The sequence below is a fragment of the Lactuca saligna genome, chromosome 4, assembly GCF_052625555.1.
Source record: "Lactuca saligna cultivar CGN05327 chromosome 4, ASM5262555v1, whole genome shotgun sequence".
NCBI classification, from domain to species: Eukaryota; Viridiplantae; Streptophyta; class Magnoliopsida; order Asterales; family Asteraceae; genus Lactuca; species Lactuca saligna.
The window spans coordinates 55,002,566-55,016,419 of NC_136420.1; the positions used below are offsets into that span (position 1 = coordinate 55,002,566).

Consider the following 13,854-nt stretch of genomic DNA (forward strand, 5'->3'; position numbering starts at 1 on the left):
TATGGATTCTAATAGGAGAGAAAGAGAGAAATCCCTAAATATTAAGGATATATCGGGGAGAGAATAACCCTAAATTTTGAGGATATATCGGGGAGAGAATATAGAGAAACATATGCAAATTTGACCCTAATTAAAGAGGTACGAACTTCGTTTCTTCATCTATAGATCCGATCATGGAGAGATTTGTAGAAGAAAGAGTCAAGAAGGGAGAACAGTACCTGTGGAGGCATGACCGGTGTGGAGGATAAATACATGGGCCGATTACCACCACCAAAATCATCATCGCCATCGACGTGAGATAAAGCCTGCCATAGTCAAATGATTTCATTGACAAGATCTTGGCAGCCGGTGAATATGAGAGGCGAATATGACGCTCACTCTAGTCTCTGTTATTCGATTAAGAATTCTTGGCGTTGGAGAGATACGGGAAGGCAGCAACAACGCTAACTCCAGTGAAGGCTGCTATGACACTCACTCCGATCTCTGGCAATGGCGTTCACTGTAGCGACGATAAATGAATGTTCTTCTTCATAGACTTTTTGATGGCTAGGTCGGATGAGACAAAGAAGATGTTCATCAAATATATGAGGAGGTATGGTTAACCAATGATTTTTGAAAATGAAAATGAGAAAGCAGAATAAGACATGAGATTGTTAAGCGTTTAAGAGATATTTGAGATTTATTATGTTAAAAGTCAATATAATTAGCATGATTATAGAAAGTATTTGAGAAAGTTATTTATCAAATTACTTAAATACCTTGTTTATTTAATTAATTAATATTATTTGTTTTAAATTTTGATTGGTACACAATCAATCCTGTATACATACACTATTTAGTTAGAATACTTGAACCTATATATATATATATATATATATATATATATATATATATATATATATATATATATATATATATATATATATATATATATATATATATATATATATATATATATATATCATGTATTAAACGGGGTTGTGATTCTTTTTTTCCCTATTTTCCCTCTGTTTTGCCCTATTTACACAATCCTTTCCAGTTCTTCTTTTCCTTTGTTTCTCACAATTCAGTTGTGCTTAAAATTGACAAAAGATCACAGCAATACACAGTGTTGTTATGATTATTTTTTTCCCAACCCAACACTCTCTTCATCTCTGAATAATCCAAATTTAAGAAAAGCCTTGCAAGACGTACCCAATACAATGAGACCTCTGTTTGTTTGCCAGTATTACTCCTAGCCGTGCAAGAGTCAGAAGTATAAAATCTACGAGGGAACTTCCTTATGTCAGTTAGCTCTTACATCATCTATGTATCTTTGATAATTGGTATGAAGTTTACTCTTACATAATCCGGATCACCTAGGCGAGGATGGAAAGTCCAAACACATAACCTGCATATAACTTTTGGTAATTGTGTTAGATTCGATCTCAGTAGCCCATTCATATGTGACATTGCATCTAAACATTGTTTAGAGGGCCTCAAGTCGTCTTCCTTATTTTCCACCACAGGGTTTGAGTGATCATCTCAAATTAGATTGCAACACTCAAAACCAACATATCACAATATCCTAAAGATATTACAGCATACACATGGATGAAAACAATGAGAAGAGTGCTAAAATGCCTATCACACATCTAAGAGATTAGAATTCATACAATCAAGGGGAAAGTACCAAATATTTGCAGCAAAGAACTTACCTGCATGGGAAAGTAAAATATGTTTGTAGTTGAGAGAGCATGTCTTTTTCATTTTTATCAACATATCTCCTTTTATATGACCAATCATCCCATGGCTCCAGTTTATCAACAAAGATATGTATATAGTGACCAAGAAAGATTTTATATTCTTCACATGTCTTTTCACATTGCACCCACTTGATTTCTCCAAAATCAAAACCATAGAGCTTTTCGCAAGCATGGATGCGGAAGATTCTTGGTTTAAAGTAACATCAATTTAAATTGACTCCGCATTGAATGTCAATTCACATAAATCATAAATCTCGCATGTCACTTAAAATAACAGGTGTTGAAGCCTGATTGTGGGTTTCCCTTTAAAGCATGTAAATCAACATTAAAATGTGCCATAATTTGTGAATGTAAAATGATTTATGCTTGTAGATGCCAAATACACAAAGACCACTTAATGTAATTTTAAACTTTGAGATTGTCAAAAAGAGTATTGTATTAATTAGATCCGGGTAACCACATAAATCAACATAATGTCAAGAAAGTGATAGAAGCAAAGTTGTCTATCAATGTAGAAGAAAGTAAATTACATTAGACCTACGACTAGCCTTTTCACGTCATACCAAAAGAGACCATCAAATGGTCCTTCATAACTACATCTGCCAAGGTGCTACTTATAATGGAGTAGTCACATATTTGAAAGCAAAGGACACAAAATCATATAAAAGGGAAATTTAATTGGTAATTGTATTATTAAAAGCAAAGGTTGAGTGACAACCAAACTCTCTGAACAATAAACTGAAAATCCAAATCCATTTAATGGTGCTTCTCAACACCTTGAAAATGCTAAAACATATGCAAATATAAAAACCAAGACAAGAGTGCATCAAAGTCATCGTTAATCTTAGAGATTAACATTCATGCAATCACAGGGGAAGTACCACAGCTGACACCCACCTTTTCGACTTTTATCAATGGTGTCATAGAAGTAAGCATATCTCATGTATTGTAACTCATGATCAACCCACAACTCTGGTTTAATAATAGCAGAATACTTCAATTCGTTAATAAAGAACGCACATTCTCCTAATGTGTTTTCTGATGACATCCACTTCATTTCCTCAAAATCTAGTTTGCAAACCTTGTATGAACCTCCTAATTCGCGATACAACACACAAAGGTTTTCATCCAAACTTACAAACTCTGGACATAACACGACTACCTTTGGAAAATTCTTGGTTTGGAGTAACGTCAATTTGGGCTCTGGATTGAGTCTCATTTCACATAAACGACAACCCACGTTTAAGGTATATATCTTCCCCTTGAAAGCAACTAAATCAAAGAAGGGAAAAGTGGATGAGACATGATTCCATGCTCCAGTACCCGCTATAGAAAACCAAACTTGATAGGTGAATCTACGTAACATCACAAAGGCCCACCCAGATACTAAAGGTGAAAAGACAAGGATACCTCTAACTTCTTTTAGATTACTCCTTGGATTATAGGGGAAACAAGGGAAATGAAGTTCGTGCCTTGTGATAGGATTCACAAGCCTGAAATCTTTGGTTTTCCACCCGAACAAGATCAGGTAACCACAAGTTATTCCAACACAGATCCTGCCACCAGAACGAGGAAGGATGGTTTTGAATTTTCTTCCTTCAAAGTCCTCTAGGTAACACTCTTTCTTATAAGGACGATCAGAGATCCACAATAACATAGGTGGTCTGGATGCCATAAAAATCTTCCAGTTATCAAGCGCAAGTGACCTCCACGATTTGCATACCCCACTAAATACTACAAAATCAATGACACCCAATTGCATCATAACTAAGAAAAGCAAATGATGGTCAAGATCTGACCAAGGTGCCCCGTCACTCTTGTCACAACTCGCGATCCTCTTCCTGGTAGATGATGATGCAACATGATCATGATTCTGGATTCTGGTCGTACTCCGTGTCTTAGCCATTCCTACACTGCAAAAGAAAAATAAATATCCGAGCGCTTGGTAAATGCAAATTCCACATAAGATACAAGAGTTGTAAGCATACACGTATATATACAGACATACGCTACCTGTGCTGAATAAATGAATATTCACAAAATGTTGCAAGAAAAGGAGAAAATTGAATATTAGTCATAGATACATTTAGATTTCAGAAGCCCAATAAGTGGACTAGTATAACTAACCGAGATCCCAATGAAAACAAAACATATGCAAACTAGCTGAAGTTGTTTTGCAGTACCATAACAAATGCATGATATACTAAAAAAGGATAAGAACATGTACTCATCATCTCATTGCCAAATAGGTATCTCACCAACATCTTTCCCCAAATCATAAAGCTTTTGACTACGAAATATACATCTGGTTGATGCCATCGATGAGTATATTGTTGGGCAGTTGAAGGAATGTGAAGGAAAGAAACTTGTTTCAGCCACCAAAGAAGGGTTAAAGCTTGAAGTGACCAAAAAGAACATCAGAAACAGGAGTTTGAGGGATTTTTTGTATCCATTCTCAGGTCACTAATGTTACACTTGCATTGTTTACCTTTCCTTTTTGCCACTTCACTTGAAAAGGAATACAAGAGTGACATTTTTTTGTTCACCTTGAGGACAAGGTGAAAGTTTGGGCCGCCGGGATTGATAAGCCCCAAACCTATTTGGTCTATAGCCAGCAAGCAAGTAAGTCCAAGACTTGATTATTTATAGGTTCTGCAGGCCCAATTCTTGGTGGGCTATTCTGGAACCGAAGAAAGTATATTTATGTTTATTAGTAATTAGAGGATATTTCTTTTTCTTATTTTGTAGTAATCATAGCACTAACTTAATCATGGGGACAGTACCTTCGTCGGGTGAGCTGGCAGTTTTGGTTTCAGGTAGGGGGTATATTAGTCTAGCCAGGAGTATTAGGAAGTAGGAAAAAATATTTTGAAAAGTTCTATGTGAACCTGTAGAGTAGGCAATCCCTTTGTTTATCACTGGAATGTGTCGTGTACTATGGATTTAAGATATTACTGAAAGAACGGGTGATCTCAAACTCCTGACAAACAGCCTTGTATTGTGACAACAAGGTGGTAATTTCAGTTACTTCCAATCAAGTTCTTCATGACAGAACAAAGCATGTCAAAGCAGATAAACTTTTCATCAATGAAAAGAAAAGACTGGGTTGTGATAAATAATTAAATATAGACGTCTACATTCCTAATGCAGATGACCATATCAATACACACACTAAAGGACAACCAAAGAAGCACTTTTACAAATTGATTCTCAAACCAGAAACAGAAGACATCAACAAACCACTTGAAGAACAGAGTTTTCAGAATGTAGAGATACGATTTAATTTAGTTTCCGAAAATAGTTCCCAAAACTCTATTGTAAATTAGGAATTGATAGTGAACTAGTTTGAAAATTTGTCTAAACTAATAAAACGTTAGAAGTTTCCTAAATCCATGTATGTTTCTTCCCTGTAAGATCTTAAATCATCAGGAAAACACAATGTACAGATACAAAATATACATCATTTACTCCATCACTGGCTATGCAATGATGTTCCCATTATTTCAGTTTTCATTATATCTGGAACACATAAGAGCAACCAGTATCATAGATTTACAGACCCTCTACTGCATTCGCAAGAGGATGATGTAGAGCTTGAATTTCCAGAACACATAAAAGCAACAAAGTTAAATGAATTTACTTCAACTAGGACTTGATACCTAAAAGGTAAGAACCCAAAAGATAAATGCCCTTTTTGAAGGTTGTTAGCAGCAAGTTTTTGCCCATACGGAAACTCGATTTTCACGTGAGAATCCAATTATTAGATAAGAAACGTTAAATCATTGTATAGAGATCCAAAAGCTGATTTTGCAAACATTATTGCAGCTTTATTAACTGTATAGTGCAAAGTCCAATGCTAATTAACCAAAAAGAACTGATTAGAACACATTGAATCAATCTAGGGCAAACTCAATTCAGGTGAGATCAGCTCAAAGACAAATTAACGAAAAACAATCAGATCGGAAAATGATCGGATTTCTACACTAAAATCCTTAAGAAATTGTGTCAAATATTTTAACAATTTGTATAAAATATTTTAACAATTAAGTCAGAGAAAAGGTTGTAATTATGAAAACTATGGTGAAGAGCGAAACACAGAAGATAACTTGACAAGAGGAAACACTCAAATATAGAAGCCAAGGAGAAAAATATACCTGCAATGGTAAAGACACGGCGTTGAAGGTCGAGTTCTAGGGGTTGTACTTGAGACAATTGTGATGCCAGGAGACAGCATAAATACTAGAATGAGATGGGAATTGAGGGCTTACATTAGGGTCCGATTTCGAGGAGAAATTACAATCATACCCCTTAACAAGGTGTGGTGAATGCACGTGACTTCACATGTGATCATCGTGCTTCCACCGGTGAATTAATGCTGTATCCGAGCATATAATTCCTGGTATGCATTTGTATGATCAGAAACTTCATATATAGTATAGATGACTTACTCTATATGTCATTCAACTCACGAGAATAATGGCAAAATGATTATGGAACTCAAGTATATGATTTGCAATAAATTGTAAGACTTCCATATGAAATATATCCATGCCATGATTGCAACTGGAAAATCAGGAATGAAATAATCAGTCAACTACACATGATGACACAATAAAGAAAGTACCTGTTAAATAATGGGATTCACTGCAGGAAACAAATAGCATAAGCTCTGCATTGAAGTAAACAGATCATAGAATGCCCACCTCCTACAAGTAAACCAAAGGAAATGTTCATAACAAGATACCTAAACACACACTGAATCACAAAAAGACCAGACAAATAAGAAATGGCGGAAATTAGAACACAAAAATTGTATCATAGTTTTTTAGGGGAGGCAAGCTAAAAAGAGCACCCCAGATTTGGAAATTATGTTAACTTTAGAAATAGAAAGTACAATAAAATCCCAATCTTAATAATATAAGTAACAGAAAAATCAAAGGAATCATGGAGATCTAATAAGTTGCTTAACTTTTGATGATGGTTCACCAGGGTCATGAGTCAACTGGTGGCTCGATTCAAGTAGGTTTGAGTTTGCCCAAAACATTGCCAGGTCAAACCATCTAACAAGCATCAGGATGTTTATGCAAAACCTATAAGACTGATTAACAAGAGACATTTTCCTTAGTGACAAATATAGACTCCAAAGTCTTACTTATTATATGTGTATTATGATTGGAGACATGTTGAAAATCTTGTTTAGATGGAAATTTGAAGAAAGAGGTATTTATATCCATCACATAATATAACAAGATACAAACCAATAAATAATTGTAAGGCTGAAAGAACTATGTTTGAATTCTTACAGAAGATGGTCAAACTTATCTGCTACAATCAAAGTCAAACAAATCCCACCATGTTTTAAAAAAATTCCAGTAACTTAATAAAAAAAATCCATTTTTCTTGTTTATCTTTACGGTATTATTCTAACATATAACGATTAGATAAAATGTTTGAGATAGTTTGTAGATGCAAAAAGCAAGGGCGGGAAAACAGAAACGTAATTTAAACTTTTAAGATTATTAAATGACTAATGTATTAATTAGATCTGAGTAGCCACACAAAACAAGTTGATCCTTCTTGATCAACTTAATTTTAAGAAAGGGTAGAAGCAGTGTTGTTTAGCAGTATAAACAAAATTAAATTACAATACACAATGTACTTCTAACCATGTAGATGCAATCCTCAAGATGGAAAAACCATGATACCAACAGCAATGGTAGCAACATAATGCAAAGACTGATGCATAAAGAAGTCAACTCACATCTCGCCACATCATGAAAGATATCTATCACACCTTTCCCTATGTTGCCACGTGTCAACTCCTCGGTCATATGTGAAATTAACATTCAAACACCCATTGAGAAAGTACCACATGTTCACAGTAAAAAACCTGCCATTTCCAGTATTATGGGTATCAGCATATCTCCGGAAATCAGAGCAAGAATACATATATATTCATCATTTCATCTCATGTCCTCTTATTCAACACCCATTTCAATTATTTCATGAACCTTGTAATCTTTTGAAACATATTGCATCACATAAAGGGTTTTCCCCCACACTTACAAAATCCCAGTATAAGTTCGCCTTTGGATGATTCTTGGTTTCAAGTATCATCAATCACATAAATGTCTCACTTTCCATATAAGATAACTGGTGTTTAGAACCTTCTTCCTTCAAAATTCTCTAGGTACAGTAGTCTTTCTCATCAGTATCAGTACAGAATAGAGATGTTGGTTTCTGCTAGTCATACTCATTGTCTTAGCCATTCCTACGCTTTCAGAAAAAAAAAAATAAGCATCTGAGACATTGGTAAATGCACATAAGATATAAGCCTTAAGCATAAATTGATATGTACATACAGACGCTACCTTTCTCAAATAATGAAACTTTACAAAATATTGTATGGAGAAGAGAAAACAAATGCAAGATTAAAAAGGGTCTAGAGGTGAAAACAAACACAAAATGTTTGGAGGATATACAATCTAATTGTGCCTGGTAATATTAAGGAAGACCTAGATGATACAGACACTTTTAGAAGAGATGAATGCACTTAAAAACAATGCTATTGAAAGAGAATTTAACTGATAGAAACCTAGTAGTGAGGAATTTGAGCCGTTGAGTGTGGTTTACCTATCCGACAGAAGTAATCTCGCTATTGGAGGATTTCGTTTCCATGAGTCCACTGACTGATGATGATTCGTATCCCTCTTCGGCACTCCTGTATATCGGGCGATAATCTAATATGCCAATTGTAATTGCAATGGAAATCCTGAGAAAAGTATTTAAATTTTATCGGTATAAAACTAAATAGGATAGGAAGTTCTGGACTTGACACGACCAGTAACCCAACACAAAAATAAAATAAACAGATTCGGTATAAAACTATAGGTTGGTTCGGTTATATGTTTGTGTTCATATGTCAACCTATCAACCCAATTATATGTATTATATATATATATATATATATATATATATATATATATATATATATATATATATATATATATATATATATATATATATAAATATAGTAATATACCACAAACCCTAAGTCCTAACACTCGTAGCCCCATATATAAATGTATTGCTTATTAAGTTATTACTTGTTATGTTAGATTGGTATTTGGTGTTCATTTTGATTCTAGTCAATGTAAAATGCTAAATATTAATTATTTTAGTAATGTATATAATCCGTATAAATTTAACATGTGAAAAATTATCCGAAAATAACCCGAACCCATATGGTTAATCGGGTATGTAGGTTGGGTTGGGTTGATGATTCCACGTGCAAACACATATATTATATGGATCGGGTTTTGTCAATATATTTTGAATCGCCAACCTGTGATTCGTCAACCCGAACCTTATCTAATTGTCAGGCTTATATAAAACAATAAAAAGCATAATGAATCTTTGTATATTTGGGATTTTAGCATATAAAGTTTCCCATTTTTTTTAAAAAACAAAAACCTTAATTACTGGTTTTTTGAAAATAATTAAAATGACATTTGAATAATTATTTCAAAAATAAAATGATTTTTCAGTATTATATATAGCTTAATATTCATATGCATATACATTTATCCCAAAGTCTAATCTTATCTTTATTGTATGTGTTTGTTTTTTTATTTTTTTATTTTTTTGACAAAACTACAAAAATAGTCCCCATGATATGCGTTTTTCAAGAAAAATGTACAAAGCTAGAAAAAGTTAGATGGAATGTCCTTTTCAATACCCCTACCCCCGCCACACACACACACAAAACATGAATAAACAATCATCCTCATTTTATACATATTGCACCTCCCCACCCTAACCTTTTTCTCTGGAAGAAACTGATGTGTTTTCTAGGTTACAACAAAGAGATTTACATAAACGATTTTACTCATAAACTCTTATGGGTACATGCAATCTATAACTATATGGTATTTTTAATATTATAGCAGCATACTTTATGAAAAAAACATTCTAACCTACCGATAATCGAAATCCGCAAGGTTTAAAACATACTTTTTAGTATCTTTAAATATAGTAACTCCTGAGTCTTCAAATGCTCCTTGGAAATCAAACATCCAATAGTATGAATGTCTCTAATGGTTCACACTCAAAACCCTAGAACACTTGAAATTGACATGGAGAGAGGATACAAGATGAAAATTGAATTTTATCTTTCTCGAAGGCATAAGAAAGAAAATTGGATGCCACTGGGTCCTATTTATAGTTTGTGAACATCTAAGATAAGCCTTTATTTGAATAATAAAATAATCAAATTTTATCATATTGAAATCCTTACCATATCAGCAAGCAACCAGGAGGCTTCTGGAACCCTTCCATGACACTCCAAAACTGTCCATGCCTTGGACTATTCTAAAATTGCTTCTTTTGTTCAACTATTGAATAATTACAATTCTACCCATGTACCTTTAATTAATTCAAATTAATTTTAGATTAATTATGATTAATAATCAATTAATTCCAACTATTTCTAATTAATTTATTATTCACTTAATAAATTAACAAATCATTTTATTTATTTCGTAAAGTCATTTCTAGCTTTTGAAGGCAACCCAAAAAGGACTTCACCATTATTCCTAAAGTTATATCAATTTAGTCATGATCTTGATCAATTTAATTATGACCTTGGACACTTATTCCAACAGTCTCCCATTTGGACAACACACCAACTACAATTGCAAATATAGACTTTGAATAACTAGTAAAGAGTGCTTTCCCCAGCCACTACCGAACTTTGATAAAATCAAACATTAGCCCTTAGATAAGTAATCAATTATTCCTTCATTCTACAAGATAACTTATGGACACGAGACATGGATAAAAATCAATCTCATAGTCTAAGATTTTCTTTCCTGACTTCCAATTTATGATGACTAAATTCAGACTACTAATTGAACACATCAATATAGTTTAGGCTAGGCCTAACACATGAATGTCAACATCAAATCATCGAGGGGCCCAATGATATCGCTTTCCATGTTAAGGCAAAAGGAATGAATAAACTTTGACTATATAATCATACCTTTTACTCACCACACCATACATGGAATTACATTTTATAACATTAAGTTACAAATGCATTAATGTAAAATCAATGCACAACAGACTTACAAACTATGACTTATATATCTCTGTTTTAAAGAATATAAGATATTATCGTCTTAGAATTACTTGTGATTGAATCCATAAAGTAATCTCTAAACTCAAGTTTCTCCAATACTCAAACTTCCCATTTTCCAAGTACTCATGAATATTGCAACAATCTCTATGGTATGTCCAATCACTGTGTACTGAAGGTTTATATCGATCGGATACACTCAAGTATGAGTAACAATGAATAAACAAACTAAGCAAAGATTAAACAAAAAAAACAAAAAAAAATAAGTAATCACAAAGATTATTTCACTAATAAAGAATGTTCTCACCACGAGAACGATGTCACAATGACGGTCACAAATACTTACATAAAGGTGTCACCCTAATATTGATTATATATGATTATAAGAGCTGAAATCCCACTAATTAAGGGATGTATACCTATTTAAGTAAATGTCTGATCCTAATCACTAAGATTACTAATGACACGTATATTATGTATATATACGTATAAATGCCTAATATACATAAGATCACAAAGATCATTGCTTCACGTTGACGCTGATAAGATCTGATGTTGGTGCTGGCATTGGCGCTGATGGTCAGTGTGTAGTGTTTGACTCATCAGACCATAAGGTGTGACCTTACAATCTCCCCCTATCTGATGATGTCAAAAATTGTAACATCCATAAGATTCGTGAAAATTTAAAACTTTTTCAAGCATCAAAAAACCATTATTTATTACAAAATGTTTTCAAAATAGTTTCATATCAGAGTATCCTAGAAATCAAAATCATAAAATGCGAGAGGTGCGCGATCCAGCCTTCACCTTCCCGCGATCATCTGAAGTACCTGAAACATAATCCAAAACTGCAAGCCCGAAGCTTAGTGAGTTCCCCCAAAATACCAATCTCATACAAACCATAACCATATCATAACAAACAGTATGCATATAGAGTCTACAGTGTGATTGGACTGCCCTCACCAGGCCTTCAGTCTACTTTGCGCACTCTCAGAACCTTCAGCATATCTGGTCCTCCCTACCGGGCCTTCAACCTATCTGGATCGTTATCTGAGCCTTCGTCCTAACCGGTACACCCCATCGGGCCTTCAGTCTATCCGGGCGGCCATGGGTATTTTCGCCTACAACACGAAGTAGGACCCCCTCAACCCACCCCCAAGCATATAATTAACACATAGATAACAAATGCTAGCATGTACAAACAGTCAGATCAATCTAAAAAATACTAATCATAGCATCATCCTATATACCAGGATACCGACCTAACAGGTCACTAAACATAGCATCATCCTATATACCAGGATACCGACCTAACAAGTCACTAAACATAGCATCATCCTATATACCAAGATATAGATCTAACAGATCACTGAGCATATCATCATGCGATAACCAGGATATCAATCCAAAAGGGTCGGCATTAGTATAACGAGGAAAACTCACCTCACAAGTAGTGTTGAATCAAGAAGATCAAACCCTAACTCCCAGCTCCAAACTCAACTGTCTGTAACCACCATATGATTGATTCCATTAGAATCCCAAATTACCAAAATATCCTCAAAAGTCAAACCTGGTCAACCCTTGGTCAAAGTAAAAGTCAACAGTCAAGGTCAACAGTCCATGTTGACCAAACTCTTTGAGTTCATCTACTGACTTATCGAGTTCCTTCAGAACTTAGAAACTAAAAACTCGATTCAACTCGCTGAGTTACCTGAGTAACTCATCGAGTTCTTCAGTGTCTAGAAGACCAGGAAAACCCTAATCAACTCGTCGAGTCATCTCACCCACTCGTCGAGTTCACTTAGAATCCAGAAATTGGGTAAACCCTATTAAACTTGTCGAGTTGGCTACGCAACTCGTCTGGTTCCTTCAGCCATTTTCTCATTCAGACCCTTTTAAGAGAAACCAAGGCTCCAAACCATTGATCTAGCCTCCTAGGGTGTAGTTACCACGTAAAGTTGCCAACTTTACATGCATGCAAGGCCTCAAGAGTCTAAACACCCAAGAATAGTCTTAGGAAGAGGTTTAGTGCATCGACAAATACCAAGGCTAGATAAAGCCGATAACTTTATGACTATGAGGCCTAGAGGAGTCCAGATCTGAAATTACAACTTCAAATCATGCTTAACTTCCAAAAATGGATCCAAAGTCGGCTAAAAAATCCCTAAACTCTTGAATGGAGAGATATAACAAGAAAATGATCAAGGTAACGACTTTTTACCTTCAAAAGGTTGCTTTAACTGAGAATATATCGGATCTATAAGCTCCTTCTCGCTCCAAGCTCCTAAAGCTTCAAGTTTCTCCAAGAAATGCACCAAACACACACTCGTTAGCCTTGTATACACTCAAAATGGAAGGTTAGCTCGTTTAGGGTTTTCTTCTGGACGATAGGGTGGTAAGGGAGGCTGGAGAGAGGACTTAAGGTCCTTTAAATAGGTTGCAAACCCTAAAAATTAGGGTTTTCATGCACCGCCTCAACTCGTCGAGTTAGGTCCTCCAATTCGTCGAGTAGGCTTCATAATCTCCACAGTCGGATCAGTTTCTAAAATGTGAATATAAAATCTTCTGAGCATGAACACTTTTGTGTTGATGTAACATACCCCTCTGGAATGTATCAAAATATTGTCTACTTTGGGCTCCCGACACAAAACTTCCCAGGGGGTCACCCATTCCTGGATTGCTCTTGCTCAGGTATGCTTAACTGCAGAGTTCTTATGGGATCTGTTTCCCTCACAACTTTATTACATGTTGTGATAGAGAAGGTATTCACAACCCTTTAAGGAATGTTTCGTTATCCTTCCCAGCCAATGTGGGATCAGGTGCAGCTAACCTGCCCGCCTTCACCCCTCATTATAGGTTTCGACGTCCCCGTCAAACACATCGGCCTGTGTCGTAGCTCTGATACCATTTGTAACATCCCCTCTGGCACGTATTACAATATTCTCCGCTTTGGCCTCCCTATACGAAAACTTC

The 13,854-nt window shown here is 35.0% G+C and overlaps 1 protein-coding gene across 6 annotated transcripts; it reads right to left on the minus strand.

Moving 5' to 3' along the window:
• Positions 1-2,407: 2,407 nt before the first annotated feature.
• Positions 2,408-8,587, minus strand: LOC145041902 (uncharacterized). Of its 6 annotated transcripts, none has more exons than XM_078990145.1 (7): positions 8,379-8,587; positions 7,812-8,016; positions 7,412-7,635; positions 6,715-6,843; positions 6,370-6,451; positions 5,900-6,141; positions 2,408-3,658 (listed from the first exon to the last, which is right to left on the minus strand). In XM_078990145.1, exons 6-7 carry the CDS (start codon positions 5,977-5,979, stop codon positions 2,590-2,592), a joined length of 1,149 nt encoding a protein of 382 aa, XP_078846271.1. In that variant the 5' UTR covers positions 5,980-6,141; positions 6,370-6,451; positions 6,715-6,843; positions 7,412-7,635; positions 7,812-8,016; positions 8,379-8,587; the 3' UTR covers positions 2,408-2,589. The 6 variants fall into 6 exon arrangements, with proteins under 6 accessions (XP_078846271.1, XP_078846272.1, XP_078846270.1 ...); XM_078990146.1 differs by adding an exon at positions 6,215-6,308 and having other exon boundaries at positions 6,370-6,843; XM_078990144.1 differs by having other exon boundaries at positions 6,370-6,843; positions 7,507-7,635.
• Between the last annotated feature and the right edge of the window lie 5,267 nt (positions 8,588-13,854).

Excerpts from the sequence above, each read along its gene's own strand:
- LOC145041902 (XM_078990144.1), bottom strand. The coding sequence starts at position 5,979 with ATGCTGTCTCCTGGCATCACAATTGTCTCAAGTACAACCCCTAGAACT. Across the intron at positions 3,659-5,899 it reads CCGTGTCTTTACCATTGCAG|TGTAGGAATGGCTAAGACAC; the intron begins GTATATTTTTCT and ends TTTCTTTTGCAG.